Source organism: Anopheles darlingi, chromosome 2 (assembly GCF_943734745.1).
Source record: "Anopheles darlingi chromosome 2, idAnoDarlMG_H_01, whole genome shotgun sequence".
Classification (NCBI taxonomy): domain Eukaryota; kingdom Metazoa; phylum Arthropoda; class Insecta; order Diptera; family Culicidae; genus Anopheles; species Anopheles darlingi.
In genome coordinates this window covers 3,482,501-3,501,769 of record NC_064874.1, presented here as the reverse complement: position 1 = coordinate 3,501,769, position 19,269 = coordinate 3,482,501, and the positions used below count along the sequence as shown (strand labels likewise).

General features: G+C 52.0%; 1 protein-coding gene across 2 annotated transcripts in view; it reads left to right on the top strand.

The window, feature by feature from the left end:
- Positions 1-7,338: 7,338 nt before the first annotated feature.
- LOC125952115 (homeobox protein cut) overlaps positions 7,339-19,269 on the top strand; it is a 158,272-nt gene continuing 146,341 nt past the window's right edge. For both annotated transcript variants that reach the window (XM_049681392.1, XM_049681391.1), the window contains exons 1-2: positions 7,339-7,404; positions 8,789-9,560. In XM_049681392.1, coding sequence (XP_049537349.1) covers positions 9,441-9,560 — 120 coding nt within the window. In that variant the 5' untranslated portion in view covers positions 7,339-7,404; positions 8,789-9,440. The remainder of the gene's footprint in view (positions 7,405-8,788; positions 9,561-19,269) is intronic.

Genomic DNA, 19,269 nt, shown 5'->3' with positions numbered 1-19,269 from the left:
CAACAACGGAACGCAACGGATTAGTCAACAGCAAAGAAAGAGAAAGAGAGAGAAAGAGAGTGAGATAGTAAAGCCGGCCAGCGGGTGGGGGGTGGCGGTTCACACTACGGTGTGAAATGAGATCCAATTAAAATTAGCATAAGTTTGTAGCGGGCGGACGCGGACGTCTTTGCGCGAGAGGCGATGCGACGCCGAAGAAGAGGAAAATGCACTTTTTTGTTCGACAGTGTGTAGCTACAAAATAGCATCGATGGGGAGAAGGGGGAGGTGAGGGGTGAGGGGTGTACGAGGCGAGGTGTAGCACCCCTTCGATAGGGCGAACCGACCAACCGACCAACCGACCGACTGCCGTTCATAAAATACATAATGCATTTCCACCGCTCTTCGAGAGCAACTGTGACTGTGGTGTGTGTGTGTGTGTGTTGGGGGGGGGGGGGGGGTGCAAGAAGCAGCTTTGCCCTCCTTCTCGGTTCAGTTCGGTCCCCGGGTGAGGAAAAGAAGGGACATTACGGTACGGAAGGTAGGTAGTACTACAGTTTGTTTGTTTTTCCCAAAAACTCACCTTCAGCGCACTACTGTGACTGTGTGTGCGAGCGTGGACCGGAAGGTGGACAATCGGCACCACTGTCTGTCCGCCTGTATGTGTGTGTATGTGTGTCTGTGTGTGCCGCGCAAGCTGCAGTCACAGATTCTGCACTTTGACTTCCCAGCGCCACGTGTGTGTGTGAGGGAGTTAGCGGAAGTCGAGGCAGATGTGTTTGGATTTGGGAAATCTGGAGACGCAGAGCTGAGCTGAGAGAAGGAGAGTCCTTTGTCTGTTTGTCGGCAGTGCGAGCATCTTCTTGAACGCCTTGAACGCGTTGGTTCCGGATGTTTTCACTTCCGGCAAATGCAATGCCGAGCGGAGCGGATAAAGGCACTAACCTACGATGTTTGGTGGACGATTGAGAAGGGCCCCAAGCGGCCGGTGTGTGTGTGTGTGTGTGTGCTCGCAGGATGTTTGGATTAATGTATCGCGCGTTGTCTGCGCGTTGCCGTTCCTCCGAATGTCCTCATCAAATGCATCTACCGAGCTAATATTAGCTTTTCGTTCAGCAAATGAACTCCGATAAACGACGACTACGACGACTACGACTCGACAGCTGCTCCTCGATGCTCGAGTGGTTATCGTAGCTTAAAGCTTCCAAACAACTGTCTTAAAGAACGGAAAGTCAATCCAGCAGCCATCATGAAGTGCAGTGCAGCATGCAGAGCAGAGCGTTGTATGTGTGTGTGTCACTCATCATCCGTCCGAGCATTTTCCCGGCACCGGAATCATTGCAATTTGCCATATTTTAATCACAATTCGAGTGTCATTCGTTTTCCACCGTTTCCTTCATGTCACAACAGCACATAGTACACGGATGGTGGAGCCCTGCAGGATGCTGTATTGTCCTTCGCTTCACGAAAAATATGCCACTTCTTCTGCCCAATTCTGCTGGGCGCACCGAATGTGTCCTGTGTGTGGTGTCCTGTGGTGGTGGTGCACATGAAAAATCCCAATTTTCCCATTTTCTTTCTACGTTTTTCGCTCTCTTCGCGCTGCTGTAGCTGCCCGCGTAGCACCGACTTCTCATCTCATCAGTGTTCGTTCGTTCGTTCGTTCGTTCGTTCGTTCATCAGCATCACTCCCGTTGGGTGCCGCCGTTATTTCGCTCGTAGTCGATTTTACATCGCAACCCACCCCGGGTGCAGCAGGCGCCACAAGAGCCGGGGGACAAAAAAGCTTGCTGGAGAATCAGGGATGCGCTCGGTGAAAGAAAAGCCATTTTTTCCACGAAAAATCGTCCAGGTGAAGGAAGGCAGAAGGAAGGCAGCAGCAGAAGGAGCAGCGCTTGAGGATCCCTCCCAGACTCACACTAGACTTCCGGCCACACATTCCCGGATCTATCTCTGTAGCGCCTGAGTGTGTACGTGTGTGTGTGTATGTGTGGTCGGTCAATTTCACTCGACGTCACCGTCGTCGTCGAGGACGAGAACGAGAACATCAGAACCGCGGCACATTCTAGCGAAACTGAACTAATGACACCATGCATCATCGTGCTGACATCGCGCCCATCCTGCGGTGATAGCGGAGGTGGTGGTGGGCCGATTCGTGAAAAACGTTTGCAGACCACGTGAGAAGACCTCCACCAGCAGCCGCAGCCACAGCAGCAGCGCCAGGCCAGAACCCATAGGATCCATAGAAAGCGAACGAACAGAGGACATTAGGACGATGCCACGTGAACTACTTCGTGATGAAGTGCAGCAGCCCGCCCGCCGGTGACAGGACGCAAGAAAGGGGGGGCCCGGCCATCGACAGCCCGGTCTCTGTTGCAGGGCTTCAGAGAGCTGATGGTCCTGCTGCTGCTGCTGCTGCGAAGCCCTTCGAGAAAAAGAAAGCTTCGAGAGCAACGCGCGCACACCGTTGTCGTTGTCGTCGTCATCATCGTCGTTGTCGCCATCAGCGACAGCATCGCCTCCTGCGATGCGACGTGAGCTTTGAACGGTGCAAGGACCAATACATCCTCGCGCCTCGCCTGGCGCTCCAGTCCTAGCAGGCTCTGCGGATGGGACGATGCAAATAGATGATGTTTGATAATTATTTTGTGCTCGCTTTTGCTCGCTTTTGGTCGCTGGTAGTTCGGGCAAAGATATCCGGCCGTCATTTGGCCGTGTCTCCGTCCTCCGTGGCCTGCCCTCCCTTCCGGTCCGCACTTCCGGGCGGGCAAAGCGGCATATGTGGCGGCTCCAATGATGAGCGTCTGATGTTGATGCGCTTCTGTCGCACATTCTCTCTCTCTTTTTCTCTGCACCGACATGCAGATGAGACATTTTTCCCGCTTGACACGACACACACACACACACACCGAGTACTGCGAAAGGATGCTCCGGATGCTGCAGCTGGTGCTGGTGGAAAACTCGACGAAAAGAAAACTCTTCCAAGCTGGTGCTGCTGCTGCCGGTGCAAGCTTACGAATCCTTTTTTCATCTTTTTCCCTTTCGTTCACTCCAGCATTCATCTTTCTCTACTTCGGTGACAGACTCGGGCCAGACCGGGCCAAGCCAGGCCAGGCCGGGCCCTTGCCGTTCACGATGGCATTGGGTTTTAATTTGAAATTCTGTTAAATGTGCCTTCTCGGTCGTCCTTTTTGCGTCGAATTCTTCAATTTTTTTCTCTTTTCATTGCATCGCAAGAGACGAGAAGAGGTTTTGCATTTTTATTGCTAAAAGAAAATTGATGGGAATATTCTGATGATGGGTAAATAACGAAATGCACGGCTGCAAGGCATAACGTGTTCCAGTTCGCTCGTTTCGTTCGTTTCGTTCGTTTTTCCTGTGGAAAAGCAGCCACCACCATCATCACCAGAACACTCCACGGAGTCGCGCGTTATTGGTGCAGTTCTGCTCCGGGATGGATAAGACTATTTGTACGTGCCCCCTCCTTTTCGGTTTATTTGGAGCGAATGGAAAGCTCTGAATGTGCACATATGCCTGCACACACACACACACACACACACACACACACACACACACACACACACACACACACACACACACACACACACACACACACACACACACACACACACACACACACACACACACACACACACACACACACACACACACACACACACACACACACACACACACACACACACACACACACACACACACACACACACACACACACACACACACACACACACACACACACACACACACACACACACACCCACATAAGCGGCGACATGCGAGGAGCGACATCTTTTCAGCGGACATTTTTCTTGTTATTTACGCCACGCCACGCGAAACACACGCCATACCAACGTTTTGCTTGATTTTTGGTGCCTTCAAAACATAAAAATAAACTCTACCTTGCCACACACACACGCACACACACATGCACACCCTCCGTGCGCGATTCCAGTACCCAAAACATGAACAGCCGCGAAACCAAACAGAAACAAATGTTTTGTGCAGAAACCTGCCACCGCTCGCCACGTCCTCACTCCGTCTAACCCCCCCGTCTGTTTGCTTAGAACACGACCGACCAACCGACCGGTCGACCAGAAACAGGACAGAGCAGAGATAGCGGAAGCGATAGCGGGTGTTGTGTTGTGTGGCTAAAAATTGGCTAAAAAATGGTTTCCAAACACCCGGAACCCGGAATTCGAACCCGCGGGAGCGAATGGTTGGTTCGTGATGTTCTAACCCTGGCCATAACTTCCCCCCCGGCCGCATGGTGGCTGCTGAAAATGGATTTTTTTTTGATTTTGGGGCGAGCAATGCAACGACAATGCATGACCGATGCACACTCTTCATCAAACTCCCGGTCCCGGTTCAGTGTCTGGTTCGGTTTGATTAGAAAGGACACTACTGCACAGCGGAGCACGACGCAGTGTTTATCTAAGGGCCGAGGAAAATGCAATCAACCAGCGCCAGTAGCAACAGCAGAGCCTTCTAGAAAGGATATTCGGTCGTAGTAACCTCTGGGTAACAATGGATCGATGGGAAAAGAAAAATCATATTAGCTTCTGCTGACTTTTCCGCGTGGTCCGAAACGGGGCAGCAACAGCCTCAAAAGGTGCATGAGATTAGCACGGAATCCGGTGTCCACCGTTATGGTCTATCATTTTTGTGCACAAAAGAATCCTTCAACCCCCGCGGATGAGGACGAGAACGCTCGATAGACTTGACCTGTCACTTGCACAACGTTTCCTAGCAACGCTTTTTGCATGCATTTCCTTATGTGCATCGAAGGCTGCTGCTGGACGACGGTGATGATCCGAGCGATCTTTCGAACGAACAAAAATGGATGTTCCGTGCCAACCGCTAGGAGTCAACAGAAAGAGGCCTCTGGCTAAGTGAGCTTTTCAAGGGGGGGGTGGTGGTGAGGTGGCTTCAACGCAATATATGCACCACCAGAAGCGCGCATCCAGCCAGCAAGTCCGAAGCAGTCGAGCTCGAAACTCAAAGCCCCCGAGATCCAAATTACGTTGGAATTTAATACAAATTTAAATGATCTGAACTTAATACACCGACCACGGTGGGTGCCGGCCATGGCCTCAGCATAACTACCACCAGCACTACCGCCCTCTTCGGTGGCCATCCAAGATATGTTGTTATTCTCTTCATTTGGCGTTGGCGTTGCTGTTGTTTTTCGGTGCCGCTTCCGGAATCAAATTCGTCAGAGATTCGAGCCCAAGGATGTGCACCACCGGCTTGTATGTATGTGTGTGTGTGTGTCTGTGTATGTGTGCTCTGATCCCTGGGCTGCTGAACCAACTTCCGCGCGCGCGGAAATGGTTCCGAGTAATAAATGATGAAAAAAGCTTTTGCACCCCGCTCCACCTCCTGATCCTCCTTCTCTTGGTGGTGGTGTTGGTAATGCATTTTCGCAGCAGCCGTGCACTGAAAGGACCGAATCTCACGTAATACCTCCCCAGAAGCCAGCAGCCAAAGCCGGCCAGCAGCAAAGGATATCGATTGCATTTCACGCTGATGCTTATGCTGCTTCGTGTTGCTGCAGAGCTCCTCGACGCTTCGATGCCACGCTGCCTTCACTCCAGGGAACCACGGGAACGGACACGGATGCTGATCCATTGGCTGGTGGAAGGGTAGTGGTGGTGGTAGCCGAGGGTGAGGAGTGAAATAAATTCTGATTTCCGAGGAATCCGGTAAAATATTAAAGTTTCCCCTCACTCGCTCTCATTCTCTCTCTTGCTCTTGCTCTCTCGTCTCTCCACTCCGTGGCCACGATTTATCCTTCCTTCCGGTTCGCCAGAGTGGCATCGTGAGGATGGATTCCTTTTCTCTCTCTCACTCTCTTTACTCTTTTTTTCTCATTTTTTATCACCCGCTCCATCACCATCCCCCCTCCACCTTCTATCACACCCAGTTGGAGCTTCCAATCGAAGGTGTCAGTATGTGTGTGTGTGGCCGCCCAGCACCACGAACGACGATGCACTGCTCCTAGCAGATGGATGTGCAGCAGTTTTCCTTTCTTCTACTGAATCCTTTTTTCCTTCTTCTTCTTCTTCTTAGTGCTTTTCTCCAATTTTCTTTTCGGGCGTTCGGCCACCACCATCTTTCAGCCACGAGGAAGCAAGAACCGACGAGAGATGGCGGTGGCGATGGCCGTACATAGGATGCCATCTCGCGACGTTCGGTGTCTTTGGGGCGAGTTGGGAAAAATTGCACCAAAAAGGCTTTCGCAATCAGTCTCCCCGTTATCATCACACCCCTCTTTCGCGCTGTCTCTCTCACTCGCTCTCACTCTCTTTCTCTCTCACGGAAGGATCGCTTATGTGCAGATACGTGTGCATGTGCATGTGTGTTGCATCGACATCGCGCGAATGGACCCCCGAGAGGTAAACCGATTTGCTCCAACCTCAGGTGGTGCATGGGGGGGGGGGGGGAGTGTAAGGGGTGGTGGAGCTGGTGACATATGCAACATCGAAAGCGTACACCGAAAGCACAGAGTGTAACTGAGACTTTGCGAAGCAAAAAAAAAATCGATCCAAATGGGGGGTTGATCCGGGGGTGCAAGGGGATGCAAGGAAGTTGAAAGTAATATCGAACCGCATATGTGGTGGACAGCAGCAGGGCTGGTGGTATAGGGATGGGGGTAGTGTTAAGGACGACGACAACCGCTCCTCTCCTCGTGCTGCACCTCCTCGTCTTCACGCTGCTGCTGCTGCTGCTGCTCAATGAAATCGGCTATTGAAAAGGCGTGGCTAATCGGACTCTATTAGTATAAGTGTCAATCCAAACCAATACATATGATGAAGCGATTGCTCCCGATGATTTTCGGGTTCATAAAAAAAAACGCGCGATGATCGCGAGCGCGGAAAAACGTGGAAAACGCGTGGAAAACCCGTACCCGTCGGGTACGTGGTTGTACCCGTACGGTCGTGTTGGGGTGTGTGGCGGGGAAAAAAAGGTTTCCATTTTTTGAGGGGAACGGCCGCCGCCGAACGGTCACTCAGGCGCGCGCCCGCGCCACGCGTGTCGATGTGGTTGTGTGAGCGTTCGGTGAGTGCGCTCAATCTGCTCGACTGCTCGAATCGATAGTCTTTTTCGTTGCCATCCCCGAGTACCCGGTCGGAGGGTTGCCGTGTGTGCGATGGAGAGGGTGGGTCGGGATGGGGGGTTTGTGCTAAAATGAATTTTAGTTACTCCGTTTTGAGGCCCGCAGTTACTCCATTTTTGAGGCCTCCATTTTAGTCACTCACTCTGCATCAACGTGGAAACATCGACCGCGCACGGGGGTTGTTTCGACGCCGCTGAAAAACCCGCCCGTTAACGACGACGACGACGACGACGACCGCGTGCGTGCGTGAATGCAGCTGCTGCTCCGGTTTTTGGTCCGCATGTGAGGTGCTGCTGGTGCTGCTACTGCCGGTGGTGGTGGATTTCGAAGGATTTTCCCGTTTCTTTCTGTTGTTGTTGTTGTTGTTTTGCGTAGCGTTTTTTTTTAGTTTCTACGTTGTTATTGTTGTTGTTGCTCTTGCTTTTGGTTGTTTTGATCATCGATCATCATCGGTTGCTGATGATCATCACCTCGAGTATTGTAGTTGTAGTGCTTGTGCGTGCGTGTGTGTGTGTGCCCGGGCTTGTGTGTGATGATGATCCTTTACGTTGTGTGCTACGATCTTCGTGCTGTCGTGTGCCGGCAGAAGCAGCAGCTGCTGCTGCTGCTGTGTTGTGACCTCAAAACCAAACGACCAACCAACTGAAACTCGTCGTCGACCTGATGTGGCTGCTCCCGTGTACCGGAATTCGCCCTCATCCCGTGCACCTTACATACCGATACACACTGCAACCATACACATACATACACACATACCTACATACATACACATGCATTCATATTAAACATCTGACTCAAATGCGAATCTCAATCTGCGGTGGCCACTGAAGTGATATTCCAGAACGCGGAAAGAACGCAAAAAGGCAGCTGCATTCTTTCGTTCTTTCGGGATAAAACAGCCGATACCAACAATTGAAGACATGTTAATCTCTCTCCCCCCGGGGGGGGGGGGGGGGGTGGATGCCCAGTTTATAGTGATGAACAGCTGGGAGCAGGCCCGGGTTGTGACCATAAAAGTATCAAACAAAACCGAAACATTCGCTCCGATCGGTTTATGACACCTCAAACCTCATCGTCATCGTTGTTGTTGTTGTTGCTGTTGCTGTTGTTTTATTAACCGTTTTTTTTATTTTTGGTTCGGACCCAAAGCCCCAAAGCCTTTTGTTTTGGGGTCCGCGGAATCGCACAGATCAAAACACACAGAGAGATCCATCCGCCCCGTGATTGCTGATCGCGGGGTTTTCGCGGGCAGACGCCGGGCAGCCGATCGTTAAGTCATAAAAATCGATCGAAAGAAAGCAAAAACCTGCCTGCCCGATGGGTTGTGGGGGTTGTAAACCGACAAAGGGGTGCAATAGAAACGGTGCGCTTGGAGCCGGGCCCCTGCATCCAGCCGTGCCAAAAACCGGCAACTCGATTATATGCGAAAGCCTGCATTAGTTGGCTGTAAATCTGCATGCACGGATCGCCGACCGGTGCAGTTTATGCGATGCACCGAATGCACCCGGGGCGTTCCTCATCGGGAATCGGCAATAAAATCCCAATTAATCGAATTTTCGATGCCCGTTTGTGGCCGGTTGTTCGGTTTCGCGGCCTACTTAGTTGTTTGCGTAGAGTTTAAAATTCTGCCTTTTCTCAAATTAATTCCCAATTTCCCTCCACCTCATTCAGTAGTGCATTCAGAGTACACAGAGGAAAAAAGAAAGAGCATCGCAGTAACGCTCGCCTAAGAAACGGTTCCAACGGGTGTTGTCAGTTGTCAAGTGACGTCGTGAGTTAGTTAGTGTCGTGCGCGCGCCCGAAGAAGCGAGCATTGAAGCAGGAAACCCAAAACGTCCGTGTTGTAATATCTCGAATCCTTTTCGCGTTACCAGCCGTGACCGTGTAATCTGGTCGTGTGAACAGTGTGCGTGTTTGTGCGTGCGTGTGTACGTGTGTTTGAGATCCTCCAACAGGTGCTTGTGTCCTGCAGCCTCCCCAAATCGGATGCAGTAATGTTTAGTTTACGAAGAAAGAAAAAACCATGTGACACAGTGTGACGAAAACCAAGAAAGCCAAACCAAAGGCAGGTCAAACAAGTGCGTGAGAACAGTGCGTGTCGGTGTGTGCGTGTGTCCGTGTGCGTGAGTGTGTGTCGAGGACGAGGCCGACGAACTGGCGATAAGATTACACCGTGCAAAAGATAGCCACGGGCCTCGGGCCCTCTTCCCTTTTTTTGGTCAGCGCAAGAACGCAGTAGGCAGCGGGGCGAAAGCTTCAATCCGGTGGGAGGAGGTTCTGCATCCCGCGCCCGTTCCCTGCCAGCCGTCCTTCTGGCCACCGAATGCAGCCGACCATTCCGCAGAGCACGGGAGGCAGTGATATGGACCTCCCTGCGGTGCAGCCTATGGATTGGTTGTTCAAAAAGGAGCGCATCTATCTGCTGGCCCAGTTTTGGCAACAGGTAAGTGCGCAACCCCACGGGTGACACTATCCCCTTTAAAGACCAACACTCTGCCCAAGTACCGTTGATGATACGTCGCCGTTGACCTCGCGCGAGTTATGCGGCTTTAATGTTGCCGAGGAGATTCTCATTTAAAATTGATAATTTGGTGTGGCGTGGAGTGGCGCGGCTGCTGTGTCACCACCACCAACACCAGCTGCTTCTTCTTCTTCTTGTTCTTCTTCGTCTTCTTTACAATCCTTTTGCCCTTGACCGCGCGGCATCCTGGACTGGGCCCCCCAAAAATGGTCTAACGGACTAAGAAGAAGAACTCGGGCCTTCCGGTCGGTCTGGCGGCTGGTTGTTGTACACGAACCCCTTTTCGCAACCCGGTGGAGGAGGGGTGAAATTGGTGGTGGTCGAGGAATACTGGGACCACCCTCGCCACCGCCGCCACCACCAACACCCTCGCCGATTGTTAACCGAAACTGTTCAACTTCGGTTAGGGCGGAACAGGGTGGGGTGGGGGGATGATGACGACGGCGACGGCGACGCGTCGTCGTAATGCCGCAAAGCCCGGATTGTGGAATAGACACACCGACAACATGCTGATGATGCTGGTGGTGGTGGTGGTGGTGTTGGTGGTGATGCTACCAACGAAGACACTGAAGATGATGATGATGATGATGCTGGCTGGCTGGTGGTGAATAGGTTGACTACTTGCCGTTGATGCTGTTGATGCCTGTGATGGTGTTGGTACCGAAAGTCGGAAGTTCGGAAGAGACCGGCCTGTTGTTGGCGTTGGATTTAAAGTGTTTACACTTTTGGGGTGAAGTGTGTGTACGCGCGGCCCTTCCTCCCGGGTTTGGTTTCCTCTTCCACTTCCGGTGGTGTGAGTTCCTTCCTTTTGCCGGCCGGCCGGTCGGTCGCTCGACCAGTGGAGGCATATTTGTTGCGTGTTCTTCCGACTCCCTTGCTTCTCCTCTAACCTACACTCCCCATCATCATCGGGTAGCACCTTGACACCGATTGACAAATTAATGTTTATGTTGCGATGGCGCTCCTATCCTTGCTATCAAAATGTTATCATTTATAAATCCAGTTGTGCCATTTAAGCATTCTTTGGGCTAAACATTGAATTACCCAAAAAATGTTACCTAAAATGAACCCATTGATAACTAACACAACCATTGAACGGCGCAAACAGTGTTCTTGCTGGAATGCTGCTCGTTTGCTGGTCACGATATGGAACGCCCAAAGACCGTCGGTAGTTGCGCGACGGCCGCGCCGTGGTCGTCGCCCAACTATTTGTGGTCGTCGTCGTCGTGTGGCCCGTTTTCATTAAATTATTCTTGTTTTTGCCAAACCAAACACATCATCAGAGAGAGAAGGAGAGGGAGAGAGAGAGAGAGAGCGATGTTCTATCTATTTCATTTCTTCATCTCTCTGTTATCTATAACATGTGTTTGTTTACGCAGCATAGTTTCATGAGTTCGTTCATCCGGAACTTCAGAAACCAACCAACAACGAACGGAACCAAAAAAAAAACCAAGGGCTGCTGGAAGAAAACGACCAAAAGTGGCAAACGGCGGGGGGGACGCACACATACGCACGTGCAGTAGTTGAAGGGACCGACCGACCGACCGCGCCAGGCCAGACCAGCTGCTGATATGCCCTATAGCAGCAGCATGGGAACGGTTGCGTGTGCTTAATTTATGCTTGAGAACACAACCACCAGCACCGGCAGCACCACATCTAATGGAGGCTACCGGGCACACTATCGGAATGCAGTTTTCGGGGACTCCGAATTCGGTTCTGTGTTTCAGATTTTTGTGTCCCATTTCCCTTTTAAATACGGAACACAGCAATAGGTGGTTGCAACACTATTGGGACTCTCCTCCAGTTCCAGTGTTTGGTTCTCGGTTAATGATGTTCGAATTGAATGCTTTGAGGACGAACGAGATGACCCCACAGAGCATTCGGCACCGGAAATTCTAATTATAGTTAATAGACCAACCGAATCGTGCATGTGTGTGTGGCAATTGATGGTTCGTTCTTTGGCCATCATCATCATCATCGTCACGATTTTGGGCATTTTTTCTCCCCCGGCAAGCCCCCGGAGGATCGATTGACAGATCTCCGATATGAAACGGTTTTGGTTCGATCGGACATCGGTGTCCGGCGCCACGCCAATGTTCTATTAAAAATCCAATTCCCTCTCTCCCCTTGCCTCTCCAATTCCCTCCCTTTGCTGGTGGAAAATCGACAAATCACTTCAAACGCTCGGTTTGTCATTAATAAATAATCAAATTCTCGTTAGCCGGCACCCTCATCGTCGTCGTCGTCGTCGTCGTCGTCGTCGTCAGCTTCTCCTATACCGAAACGACCTTCGTTTCTTCGTAAAATTGCAATTCAAGTACTGCAGTCGCTGCTGCCGTCGCCGCCGTCGCCTTCATTGGTCATCGATATATAGATTCATGCGTTGACATGATGGCCCTGGCCCTGGACTGGATGATGTTTGCGAAACATAATTCCATGTGGGTTCAACTCTTTACTCGATGTGGCCTCACTTCCACCCCGTTCGCCCCGTTGTCCCGTGCTGCACGCTTGAGCTGCAGTGTGCCAAGTGGTTCTCCTTAAAGCCCTCCATGTCGGCCCTGCTAGATATGCTGGTGTGATGGTGGTGGCCTCACTTTATCAAAGGGAACGTCCAGAACGAGAACAAAACAACGAATGAATGAAAATACGGATGAGAAAAAAAAACTAAGGAAGAAACGGGAAAAAAGAGGAAGGAAAACGGCGGCAAAAACAACAACGACGACGACGAAGAGGAAAGAGGAGGGGTCCGCACGGCCGCAACACCCTTCTCTTGCGGGGCCTTTCTCTGATTATCCTCGGGGACCTCGGGGTATCATACCAGAACAGACGACGGGCAGGCCGGGCAGGCAGACAGAGGGAAACCACATAAATTGATTAATCTATCGACATTTGTTTCAAAAGATATGGTTTTGATGCCTTCTGGCCGATTGTTAATGCGCGGTTCGCTCGAAGGTTCGCCCCATTCCTGGTGTTCCTGGCCCTTTTCCAACTCTCACACACACACACGTACAGGGGGCGCGCGTGTGCAAATAATCACACCGCGCGATCTCCCGATTTGCTGCAATGGGCCAGGGGTGGCCAGCGTCAAAAGGAAAATCTGATAAGATTGTGTCCCGCAGAAGGGGCGAGAGGGGGGAGGGTAGCGAGAGGGAATGCAAAATGGGAGGACACTCCCCCACACATACACCGACAGTGGAATTGCATACACACGCACACAGAGACACACATGGAATCATCATCATTATCTGCATCCCTGTTTCGTGGTTTCGCGCAAAAGACAAGCGCAGCATCGCAGATCTGGCCATCGGTTCCGGCCATCAGCAGCAGCAGCAGCAGGGGGTCGGGGGTAGGGGGTAGGGAAAGATGGTGCTGAACGGCATCGACACACGGTCCATGGGCCCATCGTGGCTCTCCATCGGGTTCTCAGTTGCGGGGGAAATGTATCGGTAATCATCATTATTTATTATTGAAATTGATACGATTTTAATAACACGTTTCGCCACCACCACCACCATCGGCGGCGGCGGCCATTGCTGCGGCGGGGACGTACTTCGACTCGCCGGTCGATCGCCGCTGGACGAATTCTCGTTTTCCGGCGTTTCGGAGCCGGAGATGCAGTCGTCCCGCCCGAAATCACTCCGCCAACCCACCAAGCACATCGATTGAAGCCTCTTCGATCACCACACATCATGTGGAGGAGTAGGTGGAGGTGGAGGAGGAGAAGGAGGTCTGGGCCTCATAACCTGCCCGCTCGATCGACGGATCCCGATGCTGCTGATGCTGATGGTGATGATGATGGACAGCCCGAAAGAGGAATGAGGTTGAGACGCAGAGGCGATGGGCTATGACGATCAAAGATGATGGATATCGCCCGGGGGTCCGCCAAGGACCTCACCGATCTGCCGGTCCGCCGGTCTGCCGGTGCCATGCAGCAGCGACCCGTGGGCCCCGGTGGAATAAAATAAATAGACGGTCATTTGTAGCTGCCAATCGCTTCGCTTTGTACTTGAGATGCGCGCATTCCGTCGATCATTCGTCGACTCTGCCGCGGTCGCCGCGGTCGCCGCGGTCGCCATCGCCGCCGCGGAGATCGATTAAAGCGCGGAAAAGGGCGCGGCGACGACCAACCACTGTTCCACTTCACCCCGGTGTCTTCGGTCTTGAGGCATCGCGCGGCGCTGCGCGGCAATCAGCGCCTCTCCTTTCGTCTTTCTTGTGGGTCGTCGGCTGTCGATATCCTGAGGGGATAATTGGATTACTCCACGCACGCCGCGATCCGCTCTCCCCACGATCCGAGAGAGATCACGATTTGCTTTATGATGGAAAATTGCCGATTTATTATGGACCTGCGAGCGAACGAGCGAGTTTTTGGTCAAATGGCGGTGCAAGCGTCCTCCATGGCGTCATAATCGTCGCCGTCGCCGCCATCGCGCCGTGAAATGCAAAACCGCAACAACCCCGAGTGTGCGATCTGTAGACAGGCGCAGCAGCAGCGCCGATTGCCTCGCGCCGAGTTATGATTAAAAGCAATTAGAACCAATCGACAAGTTAATTACTTTTCATTTGAATTCCATCACCAATCCAACACCAGCTGCTGCTGCTGCTGCTGCTCCGAGCGATCGTTTGCGAGCTGGGTGTGAAAATGGTCGTTGGTTCGAGGTTCGGTGTTCGGTGTTCTAATGTCACCGACTGTGACTGCGAGGCTGAGGCTCATAAATAATGCGGCGTCGTCGTCAGACCTCTACTCGCTCGCAAAACAACGAACGAACGAACGAACGATCGACGATCGCGGGTGTCGCGCTGATGCTGACGCGAACAGTTCGAGCGAGATTCGATTTTCGAAACGACAGCCAGCAGCACAGACACACATTTCACTTGCTGCTAATTAAATGCGGTCACCCCTGGTGTCTGGGTTGTCGCCGGACGACCTCACAATTCGATCACTTGTCTGGGGGGGCTCTAGTCGTCGTGGCATTCCTATGGTCTGTGTGCACAAATACTTTCATTTTATGATCCCTTCTCGGAACCGGCCGGGCGGGAATGAAATCAGAAACCCACGACAACCAAGGTGGTCCTTTGATAGACAGAGAGAGAGAGAATGAGAAAGGGAAAAGAATAGAACCCTCCCCGAAGGTCTCCGGTGGGAGTAAACAAACTTCGCGTTCGTACGATCCTTTCGCGAGACGCGTTCTGGTGGTTCCTTTATTTCCGGAAGCAGAAGCTTCGCTGACGAATTTTATGTGTTCGTCCACCCTAATCCCCCACCCCCTGGCGAGGATCGCCTTACTGCAAAACACGTGTTGGTTGTTTCGCGCTCGATCGTCTCGATCATCGTCGTCGTCGTCATCGCTAATGCTCGAACGGATCGCGCCGGCGCCCGTTCGGTCTCTCCACAATCTCCGAGGCGGAGAGTCGGAGTCTGTTGGGTGCTTTTTATGACGACGACGACGACGGCGACGGCGACGAGTGTGTCTGTCTGTCGAGCGGGCAGCGGGTGGGGTCAAATCGACCGGAACGCATAATGGCGGGCACGCCAAGTCGGTGTGTCGGTTACACAGACCACAGACCCGGACAGTGCTACCGCTGGGGGGGAGTTATGGTTGCTCGTGTGGAATGCTGAAGCTTACTGCCGCTTGCTGCTGCTGCTGCTGCTGCTGCTGCTGCAAATCACTGGCCTTGCTCGATGACGATCTTTCTGGCTGCTTCTGGCTACAACAAACCGCGTCCGCGAAACCGAGTCCGGGATTCGGAGTTCGTTATTATTAGAATGTATATTTTCACCTCGTTACTGTCAGAATAAATATTATTGAAATTATGCTCTTAAAAAGGCAAACGGACAGAGGAGAGGAGAGAAAGAAGATCGAAGATCATTCAAAGCCTTTGGCCACACCGCGGTGTGTGTGTGTGTGTGTGTGTGTCATCCGTGCACAATAGCATGTCAAAGGAGGGGCTTACATTTCATGTTCGCTCAGGCGTTGCGGTCCTTTTTGTGGTCCACAGAACAACTCATGCGCAAGGGTGTGAAGTTCCATTTTCCAGCTAATTGTCGGTCGTGCACACGAGCATGATGGCGGCACCGTTTCACAGAGACGCGTCGCGCCCCGCGTGACAAATCCCGACCCGAACTCCGAGATGCACATCTAATTGCATTCGCTTCTAATCGCTCGTGACAAGAGTGTGTGCGCGCGCGACACGCGTAACGCATGATCATCATCCATCGCCCGCGACGAGCAGAAACGCCAAGAGTATGCTACTCACTCGAGCAAACCGAGCCGGCCGGCCAGTGGTGCGCCAACGTTTTTGTGTTGTACAATTTAATCGGTTTTTCACACCCGGGGTCCCAGGGAGTTGACCGATTTCCGCGAGCGTCCTTTGTGGCTCCGCCAGTAGTAGTAGAAGATAATGGCCACACCAAGCGAGACCGGGGAGAGTAATAATAAAACGTCTCTCGGGCTCGAAACCGTCGCGAAACGGATGAGATCTACTTTGTGGCATGCATAAACTTCTCTCTCTGGCTGTATGTGCAATGATTTATGACAAAACATTTGGGCGCTCAGGCGCCCAGTAGGTGGTGAGGAAACATAAAAGAAAAGCCACAAACTCGAGTGGTTTGAGAGGAAAATGACTGAATCGAAACAATAGATAATGAATTAATTCGCGCATAAGCGGCCACAATCAGCAATACCACCACCACCTAGCGGCTAATGTAGGTTCCTGATGCTGTGTTTTCCTTTATATTTGGGGGTGGAGATCCAGCATACAAACACCCACCTCCCTGACGCCCAAAAAATGCTACATATAAAAGCACGGGGGAAGGCTTTTAAATAAATTTAGCAAATTACGACACACTTACGGTGTCATTGGACTGGACCAATGCGTGCCACCAATACACTCGCTCACTCGCTGGCTGACTCTGGTCGTCATCATCATCCCCGTTACGCCGGTCAGGGACCGAAGGGTAGAAGGGGTGCGTGGGGTGAAGGAGTGAAGTGAGGGGGGGGTTCGAAATGTCTGATTAATATCTGGAACAATGACTTTAATTAAGCCGCCAGAGAGCTTTCGAGAATTTTTAATTATTGGTTAATAAATTCAGCGCCCAGATGACGATGACGACCAATGACGGCAGCGGCGATGGCGCTGATGATGATGATGATGGCGTGCGCAGCAGTAGACTCCGGATCGCTCTCTGGGCCGGGCTGTCTGGTTGGGCTGTCTGAGCCTCTCTGTCTGTGTTTGTGTGGAGGGGAACAGTTTTTTTTTTTGGGAAATGAAGCAACCGAAACGATCGCAAAGAACAATGACTTGAGAACCGTTGTGCGGGTGGTGATAAAACCAACTAAACCCGCCGCCACCGTCGTCGTCGTCGTCGTGTGCGAGGAGCCTTCCTTCTAGCGTGCCTTCGGCGCCGGAACAAAGTGAAACAAAGTTCAAAGCCTCAGGCCACGATAGTGCAAATAGCGGATTCCTTAAGTGATTTATTTCTGGACACGATGATGGTGGCCGTTGTTTTCTGGGAGTTTCGAGATAGCTATGAAGCCCTCGAAGACCCTCGAATGAGAGGGAGAGATGTGTGATAATGTGCAGCGGAACAACATATTCGGAAGTTGAAACACACATACACAGCGAGAGGAGAAGGGTTGACGTTGAGCTAAAGAGCGAGAATGTTCGAATAACACCCGATAAGTGCGTTGAGTATTTGCCGTTCATCGGTCCAGTCCGGTGGTCCGGTGGTCCGGTTATCGAGAATGTCGCGCTTCGAACGTCCGTTGACTGTTGCTTAGCACATACCGACCAACCGACTATCGGTCGCGCCGTCATCCTTGTTTTATCACTCCCTTTTGACAGGAAGCAGGAAGTGATAGACGATAAAGAATTGTTTGGGACACGACCGCGGCTTGGCACGAGGCGTGTGGCTCAGCAGCATGCGGAGTAACAGCATAATGCTATTCCCTGATCCTCCCCACAGACCCCGCCCCGACCGATCGCTACCGATCATGAAATCCATCAACAAATGATGTTCTCTCTCTGCCTCTCTCGGGGCAATCCCTTGATCATCCCTCATTAACGCGTGAGAACTCGCGGCGGCGGTGGTGGGCTTCATTAGCATAGTACCGGGGCCAGCAGCGAACGCCACAGTACGGAACGGAACGGAATTTACATTTTTAACACACACACGCACGCACACACACACACACGGGTGCGCGTTCGTCAGTTCTGCTAAATTGCCCTCCTCGCTCCTAACGCGCGCGCTCCTCAACAGCTGTCGTCGGAGTGAACGGAGAGGGCAACTCGGAGCTTCTGCTTCTTCCTCTTCTGCATCTTTTACTGCCTCCCAAGCCCCTCGCCATGCTGGCCCCAAGCCTGACGCTAATTTTCCTAACGGTAGTGCGGCTCTTAACCGCGCATCGTCTTCGTCGTCGTCCTCTGACCGCTTCTGAGAAGCGAATCGAGACGCACACGAAAAAAAAACAGGAAAAACAAAAACAAAAGTGACGCAGCCCACCACCCCAGACACACACACACACGGGGGCACAGACACCCTCACGAGATACTCATATTAATTACCGCCATCGTTGTGCAAATTAATCAATATATAATAAATGAACTTCTTGCACCGTTCGTGGTTGGTAAACGACTCGAACCGGGCACCGAGCCGAGCGCTGGAATGGAATGGGCTCATTATTTTGTAACACGATCTCGTCGAGTCGATTCTCTCTCTCTCGGGGGCCTCTAATCATGCGCGCACCCCCGGGGGCAAAAGGGGAGGAAACGAGGGAGCAAAACAAAAAAAACTGTCGAAGACGCCGATTTAGGTGTTTAGCTTTGTTTGTTTATTTGTCGTCATCATCATCGAGTGTGCTTCTGTGCTCTCGCGACACACACTCTCTCGGAGTGGAATTCGATGATCGCTGGACGACTACTGTCGTCGATCATAAACTCCTCCCGAGGGGGATGATGATATTGACCACCCACGGCCTCTATTGTTATGGCCACTGCTTTGCGATCCTCTTCTTCTTCCTGGTGTGTGTCGAAGAAAAGGCTGCTTCTGATGACGTCATCGACGACGACGACGACGACGACGAAAATAATAACTTTCGTCGAGGCGGAAGCATCGTCGTCGCCGAAGGCACGCTAATCGGGTGTAAAAATGTGATCGAAAATTGTCACTCGTCATCACCGCGCGCGACAAGGAGACGAGATCGTGGTGTATGTGTGTGTGTGCGCCACACAACACAACACAATTGGTTGGGGACTTGCCTGCGTGGTGTTTCAAAATTAAATTTTATTATCATTCCTCGATCCTCGCCTGATGCCGATCATCGGCCTCATTGCCGATATTGTGGTGGATGGGAGACAGAGAGAGAGAGAGAGAAGAGGTTAAGGGTTGATGAGGGCTCCAACGGCTCGAACGGGGAAGGGGGCACGGATTTCGTTTATTTTATTTTGAGTGTTTCATTTTGCGATCCCGAAAATAAACTGCTGCTACTGTGGTTCTCTGGCCATATTTTAAGAACAACGGCATCAGTAGCAGCATCAACAGCAGCAGCCGCAGCACAATAAAACACAATAAACCATTCGCGAGAACGCGATTAAGGTGGCGCACGAGGAGGAGGAGCTGATTCCTGGCCGC